The sequence below is a fragment of the Chionomys nivalis genome, chromosome 2 (assembly GCF_950005125.1).
Source record: "Chionomys nivalis chromosome 2, mChiNiv1.1, whole genome shotgun sequence".
NCBI classification, from domain to species: domain Eukaryota; kingdom Metazoa; phylum Chordata; class Mammalia; order Rodentia; family Cricetidae; genus Chionomys; species Chionomys nivalis.
In genome coordinates, this window is record NC_080087.1 from 109,144,237 (window position 1) to 109,167,858 (window position 23,622).

Below are 23,622 nucleotides of genomic sequence, written 5' to 3' on the forward strand. Positions count from 1 at the left end.
AACCTGTCTCCACAGCCCAAGTTGATACCACCACTATCTGGCCTGATGTCATCTCAGGTCTCAGAGATCTCTTGGGAACACAGAGAATCCTCACAACACCCCCTTAGCCATCCCCCACGGTTCCTAACCTCCACCCTGTGCAGAGCCAGGGGACTGTAGAGCCTACTCTGCCCTGTTCAGGGCTTATCTCTCAGGAGCCCTGACATTTCCTCCTACAGATAACGAAAGGCTCAGGAGGGTGAAAATGGCTCTCTCTGGCTGAGGGCAACTACTTATGGAAGAGCCACAAGGAGCCGGCAAAACACATGGGCTCACAGACAGAAAAAAAGACAGAGAGGCAAAGAGGGGCTACTCCAAACAGAAAAACCCCCTTAGTTTAGTTAAATGTTGTGTGTGCGGGGGTCCTGCCTGGCCTTTTCAAAGATGTTCTAGAAACTGAAACAAAGAAACAGTCTCACGGGACTAAGACCGAAATCAGAACGGAATACAACAGGAGCATCTCAGATGACCCTGCCTGAGAGCTGTCCTTATACAGACAACATCATAGCCATCACCCTTATGAAAACACTGGTCCAAAATGAAATTTCAAAGAGTTCTGAGGCCTCCACAGGGAGTCTAGCCCCCACCCCAGCCCCATTCATCAGCAGCTGCCCTTCTCCCTGGTCTTATGTGGAGTATGAGCCACATACTTTATGTGTGCACAGGCCAGCTCATGTGCATGACACATATGCCCACATGTGCATTCACATGACACATACACATGCACACATGGATGCACAGCACACTTCTAACACACGTACAAGATATTACAGCCATAGTGTCGAGAGCAGGCTGTGTGTGGCTCCGTGGTAGAGCACTTGCCTAGCATGTGAGCAGCCCTGGATTGGATCCTCGACTCCATGGGGGAAAATCAATATGTTGCATGCAAAGATCCCGCAGGTAAATTCTTTTTGACAAGTGCATCTCCAGATTCTGTGTTGATTGCTCGGTGGGGATGATGGCTCTTGACCAGTCGCTGTCATTCTTCTCAGTGATTTGGTACCAATGTGGTACCAATGCTAACACTAGCTCTCAGCTGTGTGACTCTACCTTGCCCCATGGCCCCATGGGATCCCGATCAGGACAAACCTTCCTTCTGCTACCAAAGGACATCGTCCGTCCTCAAGGGAAGGCTGTCTAAGAGCAGAATTGCCACTTAACTTGCTCCATTGGTGAAAGTGACAGAAGTCTGTCCTGAGCCTATCCTGGAGGAGGAGAAGTGGGAAGTTGCCTTTGCTGGGGTGGGAGGTGGGTGAAGAGTCGGGGGACAATCCTGGAATGAATAGCATGAGAAATTGTGTTTCACCACGAGAGGAGAGGGCAGTCACATGCGAGTAGGAAATTGGTGGTCAAGTCTGATGATTCCTAGCCAACTACATTAGCAATGCCTAGAATCACCTTCCACACCGTGAGTCCCACAGAGAGGCAGAGAAATCGAACTTGAAAACCAGACACCAGGGCTTGTCTCCCTCCACGATCTGCTCCTGGAGTTGCTTGTAAACCCCACGCTAACTCTTGCTAAGCGCCACTTCTAATTTCTAGAAAATACTCCTTGCGTTTTCTCTTTTCAAGGTTAAATATGGCACATTTCTGAGCAAGATGGGAGAGAAGACAGGCAAAATGGGAAGTCTGCATTCAGGAAGCCATGTGGCATTGGGCATGGTCCTGCACACCTCTAATTCCAGCACTTGGAAGGCTGAGGTAGGAGGATAGAGAATTCAAAGCTAATATGTGACCCTGTCACCATGCCCCAGTCAAAAGAGGAGTCAAGTTATTTTGGCTAACACAGAATTAAGAGAATGGACACAGCCCCAGGAAGCAAGAGTGTTTAACACCTAATACCCAAACCTAAAGAACTCCAGAGTCACAGGGCTAAGATGGATTGACAGAGGCCATCTGTGGCTCACATGGGTCCCTCCAGAAGAGAGAAAAGAGGAGAAGGGTCAAGTGGCTAGCAGGTGAGAAGCTGACAAAAGGCAGGCACAGCACTGTCCTCTGTCATAGGAACCCAAGTGGTCACTCTTGACCTAAAGCTTTAAGAAGCAAAGGCATGGGAGTAAGGTCCCTAGAAGACAGCCCTTTATCTGTCTTTTGAGAGTTTACCCCTTGGCCCAGTACCACCCAGATCTTATTGGTTTGGGAGGGAGTTCTTATCTCCTTCCTTCTTACTTTTTTGTTTATTTGCTTGATAAGATAATTTCGGCAGAAATGAACTTTTGATTCTAAAAGAAGTTGTACACATACACACACACACACACACACTCAGAGAGAGAGGGGGAGAGAGAGAGAGAGTTGTCAGGAAAAGAATTACTGGATCTGTGAAATATACCACCACTCAAAAGAGTCCTCCACCCCAGAAGGACATAAAGGAGTAATCTCTGTCTTAAATAAACCCATTGTTTTAAAACAGCACGGTGAGGCCCAGGGAGGCAAATCTGCATTCCTAGAACCCATTCCTACCCCGACCAAAGGCAAAGAAAAGACTTATTTGGCAGAGTATAAGAGATTCTCCTTGAGGAAGACATTTTTCTTTTTCCATCCGGCTCCACTATATGACTTTAGAAATACTGGCCAATGTCCTGAGCCATGGGATTTGAGTAAGTGGTGTAAGCATTTGGAAGGAAAAGACTATAATCCTGATTTCTAGAAGTTATGAAGACCTGTTCAGAATAGGGCTGGGGAGGAGGCTTGGTGGGTCAGCATGCAGACTGGAGTTCAGATCCCCAGAACCCATGTGAAAGAGCGGGGTGTATCGCCTGTGTGACAGCACATGCCTTGCGTCCCAGAGCGTGGGAGGCAGGCACATCTCTGTGAATTCTAAACCAGTCAGGGTTACATAGTGAGACTCCAGGGCTGGGAGGGGATGGGCAGCAGAGACAGGAGGCTTGCTGGGTCTGATCTGTCAGCCCTAGTCCAAAACAGCAAGCTCTGTGTTCGGTGAGACATTGTCTCAAGAGAATGATGCAGAGAGTGATAGATCAGGATATCCGATGTCCTCCTCTGGCCTCCACTCACATGCACAGGTGTCTTAGGTAGGGTTTCTATTACTGTGACAAAAACACTATGGCCAAAAATCAAGCTTGGAAGGAAAGGGTTTATTTAGTTTAAACTTCCACAATGCTGTTCATCACCAAATGAAGTCAGGACAGGGACTCAAGCAGGGAAGAAATCTGGAGGCAGGGATTAAGGAAGAGGCTGTGGAGAGTTGTTGATTATTGGCTTGCTTCCCCTGCCTTGCTCAGTCTAATTTCTTAGCAAACCCAGGACCACCATCCCAGGAATAGCAGCATCCACCATGAGCTGGGTCTTCCCCCATTGATCATTAATTGAGAAAATGCCAGATCTCATGGAGGCATTTCTCAACTAAGGCTCCTCTCTCTCTGATGACTCTAGCCTGTGTCAAGTTGACACACACAAACCAGTCAGTACAGTAGGTCAACACAAACATGTGCACACACATCTGTGCACATGCATGGTATCACACACACACACACCACAGATGCTAACATTTCTTTAAAAAGCAGAGATAAAAGAAGCAGCTGAAAGATTAAGGAGGAATTGTCAAAGGAAGTGACAGAGCGAAAGATGAAAGCATAAAATTCTCTGCAGGCAATTTGTTATCGTGAGCCAGTAACAACGGGGAGAGCGTAACATTTACAATAGTAATAAAAATATAAAGCCATCAGCAGAAACCCTAACAAGAAATATTCTGGGTCTGTATGAAAAAATATTACACCATCAAAGAAATAACATAATAAGACTGAATGTCGCTAAAATGTCAAGCCCACAGATTACATTATAATTCTTGCCATCCCAGTGAAAGTTACAATACAAAGTTTTGTCCAACTTGAAAAGTATTATTATCTGGTTTACATGGAAAAACACTTGAATATAAGATAATATAAGAAAATCCCAAAATATTTTGCAAAATGCTATTGTCTTTGTAAGAAGACTGGTGTAGGGGGACATACCTGGACAGATAAACAACCAAGAAGGACCTTAGTAAGACAGTAATTAGCAGACAAAGGAATCATGGAGGGGAAATGATACATCCTTTAATAAGAGCTCGGGGAAAGATGGCTACTTGAGAAAAATAAGCACAAATTTCCATCATTTGTCATCCATTAAATTAAGTCCAGCAAGATTTAAGTTTTCAATATAAACAATAAAAAATAAGGAAACAACAGCCTAGGCCACTGCTATATTTGTTTGTATAGTCAGGATGCTAAACGCACAATACACATTATTCAGAGGGCACATGCAATAATTCTACCACATAGATCCTTTTATGCTTGGTTTTCAGATGAGGAGGCTAGGGCCCAGGGTAATTAGATAAATGGATGGAAGTTCCTTTGATGTGGGAAGTCCTTCTGTATACATATTACTTTTATTGGTTAATGAATAAAGAAGCTGTTTTGGCCAGTGGCTTAGCAGAGTAGAGCTAGGAGGGAAAACTAAATTGAATGCTGGGAGAAAGAAGGGAGAGTCAGTGAGACGCCATGTAGCCACCAGAGGGGAAAGATGCAAGTTGTAGTAAAATATAAAGTAATGGAAATGGGTTAATTCTAGATGTAAGAGCTAGCTAGCAAATAATATAGTTTCTGAGTGATTATTTTGTGGTCTTGGCAGCTGGGGACGAACAAGCGGCCTCCCCCAACATTCCTTCTGTAACCTGAGTTGATTAGCTACAAAGACCCAGTCCTAACCCTCATAAGTGGATTTCTGCATGCAGAAGAAGTCTCTGTGTTGGAAATCCAAGGAAGAAGTCAAAAAGGAAAACAAAGAAAAAAAAAGAAAGTGATAGATTTTGCGAACATTTATGATCCTTCTATGTCAGAGAACATAAAGCTTAAAGACAAACCATCATGAAAATGTATTTGCAAAAAAGGATGTGACAATAACTCACATAGGCAGATAAAGAAGCTTGCAGCAGCCCTGATGCTGGGTACTGAACCCAGGACCCCATGAATACTAGGCAAGCATTTAACTACTGGGCTACATCCCCAGCCCCCTCCACTTTCTGTTGAGACAGGACCTCGTTTTATGGCCCATGGTGGCCTGGGATGCATAACCGTCCTTTCTTCCAAGCTGCATACACTTTTAATTGAAGAAAAGAAGCTAAGAGAATAGAGAGGACCATCTGCAAAAGCGGACGGCCAGCAAGCCTCTCAAACCAGATCAGCGATCAAAAGTAAATCAAAATGAGCAAGGATGACCTTGCACCTAAGACTCTAATTTTCTTAAAAATAACCATATGTAGAATAGGATATTGGAAGGAGGTGAGTGTTCTCTCATGCCGCTTGCCAGAAGCATGAATTAAATCAAAATCTCCGTTTAGCAATTGCCATTTTGTATCCACAGCCTTTGAAGGCTCCAGCTCTGTGATCTAATAGTCCCCTGGGGATTTGTAGCCAGTAACATGTGTAACAATTCCGCTGGATGAGTGCCGATAATGCAAATATCATAAAATCAGAGAATCATTCCATAAAGCATGAAACATCCTGGAAGAGAAGTCTGTGCTTCAAGCACAGGTGATGTTTAGAAAGAAATTCTAACTAGGCAGGAAAACCCCAGGTTGCTAACTAGGTTGCTGGAAACCTCAGACCACAAATGAGAGGTGGTGCTTGTGTGTGTGTGTGTGTGTGTGTGTGTGTGTGTGTGTGTGTGTGTTATACAATAGAGCTTGCATATATATGGAGAGAGAATGAGAAGGCATAAACAAATCAACAAGGCTTATTCTAGTCTCTCAGTGACCGGATGATGGTTATATTTATTTTATACTCTTTACTTTATGCTTAACTTTTTGTGGAGGTTGAGACAGGGTCTCACTAAGGCTGACCTGGAACTCATGGCAATCTTCCTGCCTCAGCTTTTTGAGTGCGGCGTTACAGGCATGTTCTACCACACAGAGAGAATACCACTTTGGTTACTGGAAAGAAGACTTCACTGTTTATCTCCAGCTCTGTCCACTCCTACACTGCCCACTCCAGCTGCAGAGCCAGGTGAGCACTTCCTTTCTGCAGAGGTTCCTTTGGCCAGCCCTGCATGGTATTATTTCAATTGCAAACTAAACCCAGACGGATGGATTCTGAAGCCTGCTAACAGCATGTCCACTCCCGTATATGTGTTTAGGGGCACATGTGTACATACTTAAACGTAGGAGTGGAGGCCAGAGGGCAGTCTTGAGTGTCCTCCTCCCTCAGATACCATCTTTTTTTTTTTTTTTTTTTTTGAGGTAGGGTCTCTCAGTGGCCTGAGGCTCATTGGTTCAGTTAGGCTGGCTGGTCAGTGAACCCCGGGAATCCTCTAGTCTCTGCCTCCCTAGCACTGGGATTATAAGCATTCATCATCCCATCTGTCTTTTTTGTGTGAGCTGTGGTAATGGAACTCAGGTTCTTCCTCTTGCAAGACAAGCACATTGCCAACTGAGCCATCTCCCTAGCCCAGTAAGATGGTTTTCTAAGTAACGGAGACAAAAAGAGCATGCACGCTACGTTGAGGCAACTTTACAAGATGGGCAAATTTGCAGGGTTTGTTAAAAAAAAAAAAAAGAAAGAAACCTGACCCCACATGTTTCTTATGCTCCTTCTCCCCACCTCTTCCACCTCTCTCCCAAAGGGCAAGAACCCACTGCAGCTACCAGTGTGGGGCTCCCTCTTATAGAATATTCCGAGTCCTGTCTAGCTTTTCCACAGCTGTAGGACTTCAACCCTTTGGCACCGCCTTACTAAGTTGGAGCTAGAATTAGAAGGTTATAGGGGCCTGCCTCTCCTCTAGACTTCACCTTCATTCTCTGGTCCCCTAGCCGTTCTTTTTTTCTGTGTCCGTGCCCAGGCCCCTCCCTCTCTCAGGCTCCCAGGCAGCAGCCACCAGACACTCTTGCGTCAGTGAAGTCCTCTTCCTGCCTCAATCGCTTTGAGCACTTCCTCTGTGGAGGCCCCACATGACAGCTCGTGTCTCCCAGAGGCCTCCAGGAAGTCCCGGAAGTGACAGTGTCACAGCTCTCCCGTCATGGAACTTTCTTCACAGATGGGTCCCCTGCTTCTCTGCTTCTGAGACATCACTGGTTGCTCTCAGCTCATAAAACCAATGGCCAGATGTATTTTTACATATGCAAAGCACATGGTGCGTGTACTCTGGCCGGTCTAGGGCTGGGCCTGGGGATATCCATCTTATTCCCGTCTTCCTATCTTATCCTCTCAATGATGTAGCCACTTGAATGTGCAAAGACCGGATAGACAGTTCTCCAAATAAGGCATACAGACGACCCATGAGCAGTAGAAACACGAGGGATACAACTTAAAATCACAGTTAGATGTTAGTGGCTCCTCACAGCCACTAAGCTGGGGATAACAGAAGAGACAGGCACATTTAGGAAGTAGAAGCAGTAAGGTCAGGAGTTCAAGTGTGACTGTAATAGGGAATACGGAGCTGGCCTAGGCTACATGACACCACGGCTCACAAACATGCAAGCAAGCAAGGGGATGGGTGATAGTAATGGGAGATAGGTGCTAGTGAAATGTTTCCCTTGAAAGCATAATAACCCTACTTTGATGCCCAGAATGTACATTAAAAACCAACCAATTAACCACAACAACAAACTGGGTTTAGTGGCTCTCTCCCTGGCCTGCCTAGTCTACATGGCAAGTTCCAGGGCATTGAGAACCTCTGTCGTAAAAAAAAAAAAAAAAAATTTAAAAAGGTGAGGCTGGTGAGATGGCTCAGAGGGTAAGGGCGCTTGCCACCAAGCCTGACTACTTGAATTCTATCTCTAGGACCCACATGGTGGAAGGAGAGGATCAACTCCTGAGACTGTCCTCTGGCTGACACACACACACACACACACACACACACACACACAGAGACACCCTAGATAACAAACCAGTGAAAAAACTGGACCCCCACACATGGCTGGTGAGAGGGTGCCACAGCTGAGCACAAGAGTTCAGCAGTTCCTCAAAATGCTAAATATCAAATCACCACATGACCCAGCCCCGCCTCTCAGGGCCATACCCAAGACTACTGCAAACAGAATCCACACAAAGGCTAGTTCACAGCTTTTCACAGAAGCATTGCTCATAGCAATCAAAAGGTAAAACACAGTGCAAAAGTAATTCAACGTGGTGTGTCCATACAATGGACTAATAAACTAATAAACTGACCAAAAGATAGATACCTGCTACAATTCAGATGAACTTGAAGCATTATGCCAAGTGAACAAATCCATAGTTCCCCAAACTGGAAATCCACTTATCTTAGAGACAGAAAGTGGATTGGCTGTTTCCAGAGGTCAGGGGAAGGAGCAGCAGCAGCTGCTCATGGGTATGGTGGAGGGGTCTTTTGGGGACAGTGAGAATGCTCTGAAATTAGAGAGTGGTGTTGGCTGCACAACAATGTGGCTGTACTAAGGAGCACTGAACCACAAACCAGCCTGTGGACGGTGACTTTATAGTGTGTGCACTAACCTCAGAAGAAGCGCTGTAAGCCAGGGAACTGGCCTGGCTGGCCTCACTTGGGAGCTGGGTTCTAGGGATCCTGAAATATAACAGAGCGACTCTGAGCAGATCCTAAGCAAGTCTTGCCCCTCAGGACTATGTGGCCCGGCATGAACCGGGGAGCAATAGCAGAGTTCTTGTTCCATCTGCAAGGCAGGGAGGCAGGAGCCTCATGTCCCAGAGAGATGGGGTTGTTGTTAAAGAGTGCCAATGTCCTTGCTCAGGTGAGCGTAACCTACGCGGTAGGCAGAGCTGCAATGCGCACCTAAGTCAGTGCCTACCCTGTACCTGGGAAGACAGATCCATTCTGTGTCACTTCATGTAAACGCTATAATTAAATAGGCCTTGCTGGGTTCAGCCCTCCCTCCTGGTCTCCAAGAGCACCATCCTCAGACAGAGGCTTTTTCTCCTGTCAAGAGGACATCAGGAGTGGCGGATCTCCAGCTCTGGCTTCTGCCGATGCTGGCCTTTCCTCATTTGCCTTCAGGGCCAGATATAGAAAACAACTCCACATTGACTTTGCACAAAAGGCGTTAGCAAGCTGTGGAAACCTCACAGAAACCTTTAACGGAGATTGGAGGAAGGGAGCCGACCACGCACCCTCTCACAGCACAGCCCATGCCCTGACCCTTCTGCTGGGCATTTCCACCCTTAAAAGCCCTTCTCTGCAATTATTCTCTTTCCACCAAAACCAGGTGTGACAAGGTCCTCACCCCACTCTCAAGAGTCCCGAAAACCGGGCCTGTTTTATAACCTCTGGCAGGCTTGGGGCCTGCTCTCCCTCCAGGGGCTGGCTAGTCACTGCTTTCTTTCAGATGACTAGAATGCCGTCCCTGAGGGTATTTTCGATGGCAAATGTCCCATGTTTTTTTCCTCTTCATTTCTGTACTGCCAGGACTAACAAGCCCGGAACTATCTGGTATTCGATCCTCACCCCATCATCAAGCTGGTCAACTATGGAAGGCTGCTTGCTGAGGGAATCCCTCACACATCTGGCTGGATCAAAGGCAGCCACGTTCTCCCGGCAAGAGAGGAAGCCAGATGGCTCCAGAGTGGTTCGGGGGGAATGCCACTCACGCGGATGGTAGCTAACTTGATCTAGTTGAATTCGGGTACTGTCTAGGCCTGGCCAGCTCTTTCAGGAAGAGCAGTTGCACCCAAATTCTTCCTGCGTAGCTGAAGCAGAAAAGAAGCTAGCTACCTGGCTGAACCACAGACCCTGAATTTGCTGACCTACCCTCCAAAGAAGTATCTTCTCTGTAGCACACAGTACCAGGCCCTGTGCTTTCCCTGCTCACGAGCCTCATAGCCTCTTGAATGGCTTCCATCCACCTGGCCAATATCCCATGCAGGGCCCACAGGCTCCCAGGAGCATAGCTGATGCACCACGGAGGAACTGGGTAGAAATGAGAGGCGATGACACGGCCCCCCTTAGAAGAGCTCACACTCCCTTTCAAGGAAGACAGACTAGGACTCCAATCCTACTGGCAAGATCCCCCCAAGACAGTGCTCTGGGCCCTCAGTGTAACTCCAGGCTCCCCTAAACCAAGGCTCTCTGAGTGACTGAGAAGAGACAAAAGCCTTCTCGCTTGGTGGTAGAGGACAGGGCTGCTCTTTCCTCAAGACAGTGAGGGTCAGGGTGTGGGGGAATGCACATCCTACGTCACACGGGTACTACTGAACTGCGCCCTTATCTTTAAGCATTTACCCTGACTGTGTCTAGTCAACTCTCCTAGCCCGAAGGCCGTCCTGACAAGACTGTACTCTCCCCAGAGTGCCAGACACACCTAAGTCACAGACATGGGGCCCCTGCTGCTGTCCTTTCAGTCACAAGAAGGGACAAAAAGCTTCAGCTTCAGGGTCACTAAGTTCCTGACCCACGGCTGCATGACCCAGAGTTCACACAGACTGGCTGGTGTCTAGGAAAACAGCTCACATGCCAAATCTATTACTTCTGAGACCAAAGAAAGTTCTACTGCCCTGTACCCCACCTCCACCCTGTACCCCATCTCCTCTTTGCAGCCTCATATCTTCCCTTTACCCTGCCGTTGCCCTGAGACTGTTGCCTTGATCTCCTCTGGCAGAAGCTGGGATTCTGGCCAGGGTAGAAGGTGGGGGCCTGGGAAAGGTGGGGGCAGGGGGTGGGGGATGAGATGAGGGGTGGGGATGAGGTGGACAGGCTCCATTATTCACAGGGAAGTTGGGGAGAAGTAAGGTGTAAAGTTTGTATTTTAGGAAGCTAAGTCTCTTAGCATTAAAGGGCTGGCTTCTAACAAGTTTGCAAATTTTGGGGGGCATGAAATATACTTTTTCCATACACTGTGGTTGTAGCAGTCGTCCAATTAGTTTGAAATCTCCAAATTACCTTGTCTTTGCATGAGGCTAAGGCAGCTGAGGTAGGGGAGAAAGGGAAGAAAAAAAGGCCAGGGACTGTCTGCCTAAAGGACCTGCAAGACCCCGTGGGCTCAGCTCAGCCCGTTCCTCCTTTGACTTCAGCCTTCTGGATGCTTAGAGTAAGAGAACCCGTAAGAGAACACAGGTCTGTAACCCAAGCATACCGCAGTCTCTCAGCCCATAGCCAACTCCCAACAGAATTGCCCTTGGCCCAAATCCCACTGGGGCAGAAAAGAACTGTAGCTGGGCCAGTGGAGTCAGGCTGAGCCTGTGAGATGGTAAAAAGTACCTTCCTTCCCTCTTTAGGGCCCCTCGCTGGTAGATCCCCAAGGGATGGGGCTTTGGGGAGGTTCTGGCCACCTGCAGTGCTTCTCCTGAGACTCACTGTGGGTGTACAGGAAGCTGGCTGCTACCTCCAGCACCACAAGAAGGTCAGCCAGCCATGAGCCTGAGCTCGTTTCTAGTGCCCCCCTCCCACACACACCTCTAGCTCCGTGAACACCCTCGTTCCCCTTGCTTCCACCAGCGTCCACTGGCATGCCCAGCTTGCTGGTGGCAGAGAGAGGTGGGCAGAACAAGCTAGTGGTCTCTGGGAGTCAACGACCTTAACCTGGGCTGTTATCAGTTTCTAACCTATTCAAGCCTCACACTCGTCATCTCCAGGTCTAGGTGTTCAGAGGACCTCACTCCTGGTTGCCTTGAAGATGAAACCAGTCTATAACTGCCTAGCACAGCAGAGCCCAACGTGAGTCAGGCTCAGAACTGTCTGTGCTCAGTCACCCACTTCCCTCCTGAGTGAAGATATGAGGGCCTTGGCTGTTCTTGAAAGCGCTCTCTGTCAGCTCAGGGACACTCTGTCAGATGCTACCTGAGCTGTTCAAGTGGACACACCCTTCCTGACTGTGTTCCTGCCCTGCTCCAACCTGAAGCCGGGACATGGTTAGACCACAGGGCTGTAGGGGTAAGGGCCTTCCTCAAACACTAGACAGATGTAGTGTTAAAAAGGAACCTTCGGCAAGTGGCTGTTTCCTCTGTTGTTAGGATAACCAACACATTCAGCAACATGTCCACGCTGGGCTGTAGGGGGAACCAATTGGGGCAGAGACCCAGCAGGGTGGGGATGCAGCCGAGTGCGGGGAGGGATGGAGACCTTCTCCAAAAGCAGCTCTGTGACTTCCTCTGTCTAAGCTTACCACCTGGAATAAAACTTCTGGGTGAAGAGTCCCTTCCGGAATAAATGCACCCCAGCCTCAGCTCCCCAGATAGAACTAGCTCCAAAACTGTGCCTGGGTGGAGGTAGGGATTCCTGCCACTGCTGTCCTTCTCTGGGTCCCTGACTGACACTTAAGTTGACTAAGATGCTTTTCAACACGCCCTCCACCAGAGAGGCCCAAGTTTCTTCCTGGATCAAAATGAGGACCCGTTCTCCTGCCTCCGGAGCCCAGGGAGACCCCCTAACACAACAGGTCGGGAAGGGCTGCACTGTGGACCAGGCCCAGAGTAACTCAGAGAGCCCTAGCACCGCATAGCCTGTTGGGACACAGGCTCCCAGAACTCCAAAGCCAAGGTCCAAATTGGGCCTCAAAAGCTGCCCACCTCTGCCCTCCCCATAGGGAGCCGGTCATGCTCCACCCGTGACACGAAACTAACTCAAGCCATTACAGGGGTTCCCCTTTTGATCCACCCCTCAGGGGCCCCTGGATCTGGCAGTTGGGAAGAGACGGGGTACTCACAGCACGCATAGTGCGTAGGCCCTGGGGATGGACTCGCTGGCACGCACAAGGAAACTGCCGTCCTTGCCAGCCCTGGAAAGCAGCTCCTCTGCTTTGGAGCGGGTGATGTTGCCATGGTTCCACCCAGGGCCCATAGCAGGCATGGGTCTCCTGGGCTGGGTCAGCAGCCACTCCCAGGACGGACACACCAGCAGAGCACTTCAGGGTCCTACGCTGAGACCTGCTGCCTGTTGTCTCTCAGAAGTTGCCTCTGCCGCTACTACCAGCTTAACTGACTGACTTCCTGTTTCAGGCGCTCGGCGAGGGAGAGGAAACTGAGCTGCAGAGAACTTCCTCATTATAGAAACCAAGTTGGGGGGGGGGGGGCATCATCTACCTTCCCACCCAGCCCAGTCGCTGGCTGCCTGCCCCACCCTCTTAACTTGCTGGTTCTCAGTATCTCCTGAATGGGACTCAACTTCCAGAAGCCTCCATTATCAGCCAGAGTTCTGCATGGGGGGGAGGCGGGGACGAAAAAGGCTCTTACTTGGCATCAGGTTTCATGACTGGCTTCTGAAGTGTGGCCTAATATTTGTGGAGGGGCCAAAGGAATGGTCACTGGAAAATCTGTGCAGGTATTCACAAGGGCAGTCCTAATACTTTTCCTTTTTGCACCCCCATCCTACTTGCAATGGTCAGCTTTGATCACTAAATTGGCACAACCTAGAATTACCTGGGAAGAGAGAACCTCATTGAGGGGATGTTTACATGGGGTTGGCCTGCGGATGTGTGTATGTGGCAGGGGGTCGCCTTAATCAAGTTCATTGATGTCAGAAGACCCAGCCTACTGTGGGCAGCTCTAATCCCTAGGCAGTGAGTGCCGGACTAGACAAGGATGGAGAAATGGCGCTAACCCAAGCAAGCAAGTGGCAAGCACACAGTTATTTCTCTCTGCTCTGGACTGTGGATGGGATAGACTAGCTACTATGTTAAGTGCTCCACAGTGACTCCTCTGTGGCTTCTCCACAATGGTGGGCTAGAACCTGGAACTGTAGCAAAAGCAACCCCTTTCCTCCCTAAAGGTTCCTTTTTGTCAGGGTGCTTCATCCCAGTAGGAAGAATGGATCTAGAACATACCCAAGGAGCAGGGCTTCTCAAGGCCTGTGCCCATACCAGAGCAAAATGGAGGGAGCATAGATTTCCCATCTCTCCTCCCTGGAGACTCCCAGGGTTCCAGACACATACCATCCCTGTCCAGGGCCAATCTTGACAGTCACCCTCCTGAGGAGTCCAAGTGTCTGGGGACAGCTTTGTCACTGAATTTTACTCACTCCATGGTCAACCATTTTCCACGGGCAACACCCTGTTCCTGTATCTGGGACATTGACTCTCTGGACTTTTGCTGGGGGGGGGGCTCATGGAGGGACTTACATGTCCCCGTAGGGCAGGCTGGCCCCTTGGATGACATTTGTTACTGATTTCTGCGTGGCAGCAGTCCAAAAGGTCAGTCAACCTACTCCCTCTGTGGCTGGACATGGCCACATTTGCACACATCTCAAATTTCCCTTTCAGTACCAGCTGAATTCTGCAAGCTAAGGTAACCACTGTCCCTTGGACCCCAGGGCTGGGTGACCTCATTCCTCAGGCCAGGTCCATCAGTGGGAAAGTGGAAAGTGTTGGCCTATAGCAATAGTGGTCCTTTATTCCTTCACTTGAACCCTGTCTCATAAGATGTGGCAACAGACCTAAGCCAGGCAGCGCACTCCCTCAACTCCCCCAACCTCCCGCTACCCCCACGTGCATGCCTTTGGAGCTCGGTTGAGTTTCTTGTCGCTCTCAGCCTCAGTTTCCTCTTCTTTAGCCTGCAGAGTGTGATTCTGGAAGGAGCTCCACTGTGTGGAGCCCCTGGGAGCTGTGCGGATGTCATCCCCAGCAGGAGCCCTGGGGCTTGCCGGGCACAGCTGGTAAGAAATTTGCGAGCAAGTAGAGCACCCTCTTGGTCAAAGTTCCCTCCAGCCAGGTCCTGAGCCACAAGGAGGGGACACAGATCTTACTTCCACATTCTGACTTTGCCCAGCCACCTGGGTGCTGAGGGTGCTAACTCTATAATGGACCCACCATGGAGGCCTCTTGTGTTCACAGAACCCCATCCATCCATCCATCTGTCTATCCATCCATCCATCCATCCATCCATCCATCCATCCATCCAGTTCTTAGGAATCTCTGTCCATCACATGTACTACACATCTGCATGCACCCTTGAACTCTCCTTTCTTTCTTAAAAACCTCTGCCAGCTGTTTTGTCGTCCTTATCCCTGGAGCCTCCAGAGTGCATCACAATCTCAGTCCCTCTGTGCCTTGCTCACTCAGCTCAGCTCTCCTGATTCCTCAGCATTGGAGACTGACTCTCAGCATCCCTCCTGTTGATAGCATCCCTGTCAACTTCATGAGACTGGTAAAGCACACCTCTGGAAGTGTCTGCCAGGGCATTTCCAGAGATAATCAGGCCACAAGGACTCTCGCCTAGTAATAGATTGGTCCCTTAATGAATGCATGCTATTGTGTTATTGAGAGAAGGTAAAAGGTGAGACCTAGCTAGAGGAAGGAGGTCACTGGGTGTGTGTGTGTGTGTGTGTGTGCCCTTTAGGGTTCTCTCTTGTCCCGTCCCAATCCCTCCCTGTATCCCTTTTCTGTTTTTCTTCATTACCATTGTTTTTTGGGGGGTTATTGGTTTGTTTGTTTGTTTTTGCTGTGGTGGTGGTTGTTGTTTTGAGATAGGGTCTTACTATACAGCCCTTGCTGGCTTGGAGCTTGCTATGCAGATCAGGCTGGGCTTGAACTCACAGAGTTGCCCCTGTTTCTGTCTCTTGGGATTAAAGTGGAATTAAAGTATGCAATGCCACATCCGGTTACCTTTGAACTCAATAAGATTGACTACTACAAGCCTGGGGTGGTGGCGTATCCCTTTACTCCCAGCACTCGCGAGGCAGAGGCAGGCAGATCTCTGTGAATTCGAGGCCAGCCTGGTCTACAAAACAAGTTCCAAGACAGCCAGGGCTACACAGAGAAACTCTGTCTCAAAAAACATAAAAAGATTACCTACTACATATGTAACACACACGGCGCCTTCATGTTCCCTGATTATCAAGGCCCATCCTTCTTCACTTCCTTCCCTACACACATGCCTGAGGCATGAGCAGTTTCCTTGTCCTCTCTGCTTTGAGAAAATACCAACATAGGATCAACGTTGCCCCAGCGGTGGGTAGAGCCTGGGTAGAGGCTTTTTTTTTTTTTGGTAGGCTTTTGTCTATATCAATAATTCAATTAAATATGCCACAAAGTCCACAGAACCCCCTGGATGAAGTGAGGAGCCAAAGGATACTAGGAATAATGGCTAGAGAGGAAAGGAATTACAAACATTCAGAGTCTAGTATGCACTTCATGCTTCTCTGTTTCACTGCCCCAGACGGGGCCAAGAACCAGTCCTGGTGTCTTATAATGATAAGACATTGTCTGAGACACTGTCCTGACGGATTCTGCCCTTCCACTGAGCACTAAGAAGCTGTTTTATTCGCAGTGCCACAGCTCTGCAGAACTCGGAACCACATAGCTTCTGAATTTCCTAGCACCATGCCTTCCTGCTCGTTAGAGAACATGGCTGGTTTGTTCACACAGGCCGCCCTGGAATATGGCTTCCAACGCCTCCTGCTGACATTGTACCTTTGCTTTGTTCATGACCACAATGTGCCCTTGCCCGATTTACCCAAACTATGAAAGAAAATGATAAATTGTTTATCTTTTTACAAGATGGAGGCTTGTTGTGTTCCAAGGTGATGCTGAATTCTTACCCTCCTGCCTGCTTCCCAGGCGCGGGGATTTTGTTTTCTTGTTATGTTGAATGTACTGTTCTGAATTTTATAACATGAATGGAGGACACATATCATTGGGCCGTGTTCTCTTGACATCTCAGGTTATAACTGCCTACTACTATAGGGTGATCTTTTTCAGTCTCCCGTGTGGAAGAGCGGCCCCACTTGCCAGAAGTGTTCACTGCACACCCAGCATGATTTCGCATCAACCCAGGGTGTGTGGCAATGAAGCAGGGATGGGAGGCAGGAGAGATGCTGATTGGAGGCACTTGTGGGCTTTGTGCATCCAAATTCCCAGCTTCTATTGGAGAAGAAAGCTGCCAGATGCCTAGTTGGGAGCCTCCAGAGGGGAGGAGTGGCTGTCTGGCTCAGATTGGCAGGGACACAGAGGTTAAAGGCATCTGACACCCACTGTAGCTGTTTGTTCTTACTCTTTGCTCTTTGGGGACCCACCACCCAGCTCCCCGATAAATACACGGAGGCTTGTTATTTCTTATGAATGCCCAACCTTAGCTTAGCTTGTTCCTAGCCAGCTTTTCTTACTTTAAATTATCCCATCTACCTTTTGCCTCTGGGCTTTTCCCTTTCTCTATCTCTGTAAACCTTTTTCACTTCTTACTCTGCGGCTGGCTGTGTAGCCGGATGGCGGCCCCTTGTGTCCTCCTTTTATCTCTTTCTCATTGCTTGATCCCTCCTCCCCAGATTTCTCCTCCTCTTTATTCTCTCTGCCTGCCAACCCCACCTATCCTTTCTCCTTCCTTGGTATTGGCTGTGCAGCTCTTTATTAGACCAAACAGGTGTTTTAGACAAGAACCACAGCTTCACAGAGTTAAACAAATGCAACATAAAGAACACAGCACAACTTTGCACCATTAAACAAATGCTCCACAGCATGAACAAATGTAACACATCTTAAAATAATATTCCACAACACGCCACCTCTGCTCCACTTAGGGTCACACAGCAATGACCTGTCCCCCAGGCTATTTCTGGAAACCACATACGATTTTATTGGTGTGAAGCTCTATGTTCTTTTGGACAATCTGTTAACCTCTCATATGGGGCAGAGGTTTGGATAATATCTGAGGGTGAGAAGTAAGATTAAGACTCACAAGGTCACAAGTCCAGCTAGGGTACCCCTGCCAGCTAAGTCCAGTATCTGGGCGCTGGAGGAGGCTTGGAAATTTGCTGGGAAGTCAAGTTAGTGACAGCAACAGGGTGGTCTGGCAGGCCTCTACCTAGGCACTGGGCCATCTCTAGAGCTCTTGAAGGAACAGAGAGAGCTGTGTTGGAAGAGCCAGCTCCCAGTGCTGTGCCAGGCCTCACAAATCCTGTGTCTGAAGGGCAGAGTAGAAGAGCGGGCTGCGTCTCTTGGTTGGAAAAAGCTAGAAGAGAGGTACAATGGAGACACTATCAACCTACCTGCCCGGGGGTCCTTCACCTGGGATAGAATGGACTCTGGGGGCTGAAAAGGGCCTACTGCTGTTAATCAATGCATTACTGCATCAATGCGTAATATAGATGGATTTCATTGTTTTATTCTGTTATGAGAATTGAACTAGGCAAGCACTCTGTCATTGAGCTACATTCTCATTTGAATATGAATCTAGATAGATAGATAGATAGATAGATAGATAGATAGATAGATAGACAGATTACACAGATGATAGATGATAGATAGATAGATAGATAGATAGATAGATAGATAGATAGATAGATAGATAAGATAACTGATAGATGGAGAAACAGCAGAAGAATCATCAAGTCCCACTTGTATGAATGGGACTTGGCAGAGAGCAAGAACTGAGCCTGTAGAGGCCACACCACTCATGACCACATCTCCTTTCCTCTCCTGTGCCCATCAAACCCCTTTACTGTTCTGGGCTTCCTTGCTACTCCAGCCTGGAAGACAAGTGCCTGTCACCTACTACCTGGAACCACCACTGGTCAGGAAGCATGAACACTGACTACATTACTAGATGCAAAGAAGGTCATAATGATAATTTTATCAGTCAGATTGACTAGCAGAGGCACCCAGAGATTTAGTCAAATATTACTTTGGGTATCCCTGTGAAGGCACTTTTTTGTTTTGTTTTTTGAGAAAGGATTTCTCTGTGTAATACTCCTAGCTGTAGCTGTCTTGGAACTAGCTCTTGTAGACCAGGCTGGCCTTGAACTCACAGAGCTGTGCTTGCCTCTGCCTCCCAGGTGCTGGGATTAAAGGCATGTACCATCACCACCCAGTCTATAAAGGCACTTTTAAAGAAGAGATTAGCATTGAAATCAGTAGGCATTAAGTAAAGTAGATCATCCTCCCTGTGGTGGGCTGGCCTCACCCAAAGCCTTGAAGGCTTTAAGAGAGAAAGACTGATCCCCCTCTAAAGAGGGCACTTGCTGGCAGGTTCCCTTCTCGTTCTAACTGCGGCTTCCACTCTTGCCTAAAAGACTTGGACTTGCTTGTGTCTTGAGTTATTGGAAAACCAATATCTGTCTGTCTGCCTGTCTATCCTTCAATCACCTATCCCTCTAATACAGTGGATCTCAACCTTCCCAATGCTGCTGCAATCCTCTAATACATTTCTTCATGTTGTGGTGGCCCCCAGCCATAAAATGACTTCATTGCTACTTCATAACTAATTTTGCTACCGCTGTGAATTGTAATGTAAATATCTGATATCCAGGATACCTGATATGAGACGCCTGTGAAAGGGTCACAACCCACAGATTGAGAACCCCTGATATATGAGATATGTATGTGTCCCAAAGTTCAATTGCCAGCACTTCAAAAAACCAGTTAGATCCATAGATAGTACATATAGGCAATACAGTCTAAGAAAGACGTTGTGGGGCCAGCGTGACCATCATGAAGTGTCCTTACACAAGCCTAGCTGGAGTAGCTTGCGACACCTCTGGGCTGTCACCCTGTGTGTTTTGTCTCAAGGTTTGAGGGTACATGTCCATCTTGATAGGGAAGGTACGATGGTTAATGTCCATTGCCAACTTGACATGATGGTGTCGACATTTAGGGAACAAACTCTGGGGCTGTCTGTGATGGGGAGAGTCCAGGGAGAGCGAACTGAAGCGGGTCTTAGTTGTTGTTCTTCTGTGGTGCTGAAACCTCACAACCAAGGCACCTTGTAAAAGGAAGCATTTAATTGAGAGCTTGCTTACATCTTCATACGGTTAGTCCATGATGGTTATGCCGAGGAGCATGGCAGCAGCACGCAGACAGACTGGGCCTGATGGACACTTTTGAAATCTCTAAACTTACCCCCAGTGACACATTTCCTTCAGCAAGGCCACACCTCTTAATCCTTCCCAAACAGCTCCACTAATTCGAGTCCAAGCTCTCAAACACAGGAGTCTATGGGCACTATCCTCATCTAAACTACCACAGGAAGAAAGACTCTGTGTGTCGGCAGCACTGTTCCATGGTCTGTGGTCCAGGGCAGAATGTAAAGGAGAAAACAAGTGGAGCCTGGCAGTCATCTCTGTTTCCTGCGACACAACTAGAGCTGCACTTTCTGCCCCACCTCCCTTGCCATGATGGCCTGTATCCCCTCACACATGAGCTGGAGTAAACCCGTCCTTCTGTCTGTCTTTAAGTTGCTTTTGCCAGGTATTTGTCACAGTAAAGAGGTAGGTGCTACAGAAGGCATGGCAGCAGGAGCAGGAGATGGCCAGTCATGTTGTATGGCAGCAGGAGCAAGCGATGGCTGGTCACGTCGCATGGCAGCAGGAGGTGAAGGCTGGTCACGTCGCATGGCAGCAGGAGCAAGCGATGGCTGGTCAAGTCGCATTTGCAGTCAGGAAGCTGAGAGAAACACTCCCCTGGCTTCCTCTGTTTTTCCTTTCTATTTGGATCAGGACCCCAGTCTACAGGATGGTGTCACATATTTGGAGTCAGTCTTCCATTCTCATCTTGGCCTCTTTGGAAACCCTCTCACAGACACGCTCAGGGCTGTTTCCCAGGTGATTCCAAATCAACCAAGCTGACAGTGGAAATGAACCTCCAGAGGCTGTAATCTGGAGAGCTTCACCAATATGAGCTTCTTGTTTCAGATCCCAGTGGCATAGCTGGTATCTCTGCTACCACACTTTGGCGCACTTAGATATCATCAGTGGTTTCTTCCACTAGATCATAGGTACAACCTCTCTTGTCGTATGCATATGCTGGCCATTGGAAGCCACTTACAACAACCCTGTCCCCCATGGCTTGGACTTTGGCCCATTCTTTTGAATCACCTTGCTGGATGGGGCTCAGAGGTCTTTAAGACCAGTAGGCTCTGGTGATGGGTGCTTATCACCTCTGTATTTCCTGGTTCCACTGCTGGCTTCTTCCTTTCCCTTCTCACGATTGACTGGAACAGCCCCCACACTCTTCTAGCAGGAGACCACGAAAGCTGACTCGTGTGAAGCCCAAGGAGTGTGTTTGAGTGGGCAGTTGCCATCTCCCACCTCACTTTCCCTGGAACATCCACTAATCTTTCGGGAGCCACTCCCTTGAGGTCTCCCATGATCCCGCAGGAGGCTTAGAAGCTTCCTGTCTGCCCTACATCTGGTCAGCCCCCCTTCCAGGGTTTCTATAAGACCCTTCTCAGTAGGACCTGACTGGGAAGCCAGACGGTGGAGCAGTCTTCTGTGTCTCTCGAAGGGGAATAGGAAGAAACGAATGTGTGTGATTCCTCAGATATTCAAAGCAAGAGTCCAAGCTTTTGAAAGGGTCCTGATGGTTTCGAGGGCCCAGAGGAAAGTTCTAGTATGTGATGATCTAGCACATGATGGTTTCTTGTGTTTTGGTTTGATTTCTCGAGACAGGGTTTCTCAATGTAGCCTTGGCAGTCGTGAAACTTGCTCTGTAGACCAGGCTGGTCTCGAACTCCCAGAGATCCACCTGCCTTTGCCTCCCGAGTGCTGGGATTAAAGGCGTGCACCACCACAGTCCAGCAGTGTGTGTGTGTTTAAGTAGAGCACATGTGCAGCTGAACTTTTATTATCGGGGTTTCCCTAGGATTTTGGAAGGGAGGCAGGCATAGCTCAGGTCTGGAGGACTTTGATGTCCTTCAGCAGGAACTGAATGACATTTTTTATATTAATGTAGCGGGGAGGGTGAAGCCCCCGTCATCGTGTTTTGTTTGTTTATTGAGACAGGGTCTTATATATAGCTCAGAATGGCCTAGAACTCACTACATGCCCTTGAATTCATCGCGGTCTTCCTGTATCAGTCTCCCAAAGCTGAGATTACAGATGCATGACACCGTCTCCAACTATTGTTTAAAAAATATGTACGGTGGATGTGACAGTCTTAGGAATGGGGGTAGGGACACTCTTTTATTTGTTTGTTTGTTTGGTTGGTTGGTTGGTTGGTTTGGGGAAACAAAGTTGCATTGAATAGCCCAGGCTGGCCTTACACTCTGGCTATCCTCCAGCCTCAGCTTCCTGAATGCTGGGATTCCAGGCTTGAGCCACCACAGTCAAAGAGACTCCACTTTAAAATCAGGTCTTCTCTCTTCCTGTCTTCTACCCAACAAGGCACTCTTTTGCTTTATTATTATTATTATTATTATTATTATTATTATTATTATTATTATGTATACAATATTCTGCCTACACATATCCCTGCAGGCCAGAAGAGGGCACCAGACCTCATTACAGATGGTTGTGAACCACTATGTGGTTGCTGGGAATTGAACTCAGGACCTTTGGAAGAGCAGGCAATGCTCTTAACCGCTGAGCCATCTCTCCAGCCCACTCTTTTGCTTTTTATTATTAACATTATAAAATGTATGTCTAAAGGGGATTTTAAAAACTTCTTGATTTTGTAATAACACCATTTAAAACAAACATTGTATGACAACAAAAAACCACCTTTGTCTTTATTATGGAAGTTATGTTTTTTGCTTATTTTTTTTCAAGAAAATCAGTCAGCAATTAACACATTGACTTAGTACGCTATAGGGTTAGGATCATCAGTATTGCTGTTATCAACCTCCACATTCTGTTCCCATGCCAGTTCTTCAGGGCAGGGACAGCCCAGGGCTGCCACCTCAGTGACAAGGTCTGCACCCTCCAGAGGATCTGTGAGCAGGGCCACTCTTTCCAGAGACACGTTCATGGTGCTTGCCTGCATTTTCTGCCCTTGTGGCAGATTTGCTCGCTGGCAGATAGGGCGCCATGGACATTCCTGTCCATGAATCAAACTTACCACTACTGGGTTCTGGAGAATTCTGCTAAACCTTTGTTGTGGATTCCTTATGGCTCTTTTATTTTTGTTTTTGAGACAGGGTTTCTCTGTGTAGCTCTGGCTGCCCTGAAATTTGCTCTGTAGACCAGGCTGACCTCAAACTCCCTGAGAGCTGCCTGCCTCTGCCAGCCTCCCAAGTGCTGGGATTAAAGGTGTGTGCCGCCTCTGCCTGGCGCTTTTTTTTAATAGCTCCTTCTTTTCTGTCTCCTCTTCTTTGTCTGTGGAGCAGGGTCCTTCCTTGGTTGTCTAGTCAGAAGCACCTGCAGGAGCTCCTCAGAGCCAACCCTGTCCACATCCTGCTGCAACCTTGTCCACCGCCCTGCTGAGTTCCGCGACTTTTTCATCCTGATAAACGCCTTTGAAGTCATGGATGATGCTCTCAAGTGACCTCTAGATGCCATTCATATAGTCCTTGGTGACATCACCTCTAACCCGGGCAAGGTACTTGATGTGATCATAGATGTTGAAAGCCTAGGATTGCGTCAGGGCCTTGCCAGCATCGTCCTCAATTGTAGCAATAGCTTGGCCTGAGTTCTCCTGCTCGAAGAGTAGGACTTCAAAGCTGGCCCAGGGCTGGGTCAAAGAAGTCCATCTCACCATTGTGACAGAGTGCCTGACAGGAGCACCTGAAGGATGGGGGTTCATTTAGAAGGATTTATTTATTTAGTTAGTTAGAAAGGGTACATATGTCATGGTTGGGGAAGGCAAGGGTGACGGTATTTAATGTTTGTTACATCTTGGTGAATGAAGAAGCAGAGAGTTTGGCAAGAAAAAGGCTGACCTGTGACCCATTGACCCCCCCCCCTTTCCAATGCCGATTTCTACAACCTGTAAAAACAGTGCCACCAATAGGGGACCAAGTGAACCTG

The 23,622-nt window shown here is 48.2% G+C and overlaps 1 protein-coding gene across 2 annotated transcripts in view; it reads right to left on the reverse strand.

Moving 5' to 3' along the window:
- Inpp5d (inositol polyphosphate-5-phosphatase D) overlaps positions 1–12,932 on the reverse strand; it is a 117,587-nt gene extending 104,655 nt beyond the window's left edge. For both annotated transcript variants that reach the window (XM_057762560.1, XM_057762559.1), the window contains exon 1: positions 12,662–12,932. In XM_057762560.1, the coding sequence (XP_057618543.1) occupies positions 12,662–12,804 (143 nt within the window). In that variant the 5' untranslated portion in view covers positions 12,805–12,932. The remainder of the gene's footprint in view (positions 1–12,661) is intronic.
- Positions 12,933–23,622: the final 10,690 nt, after the last annotated feature.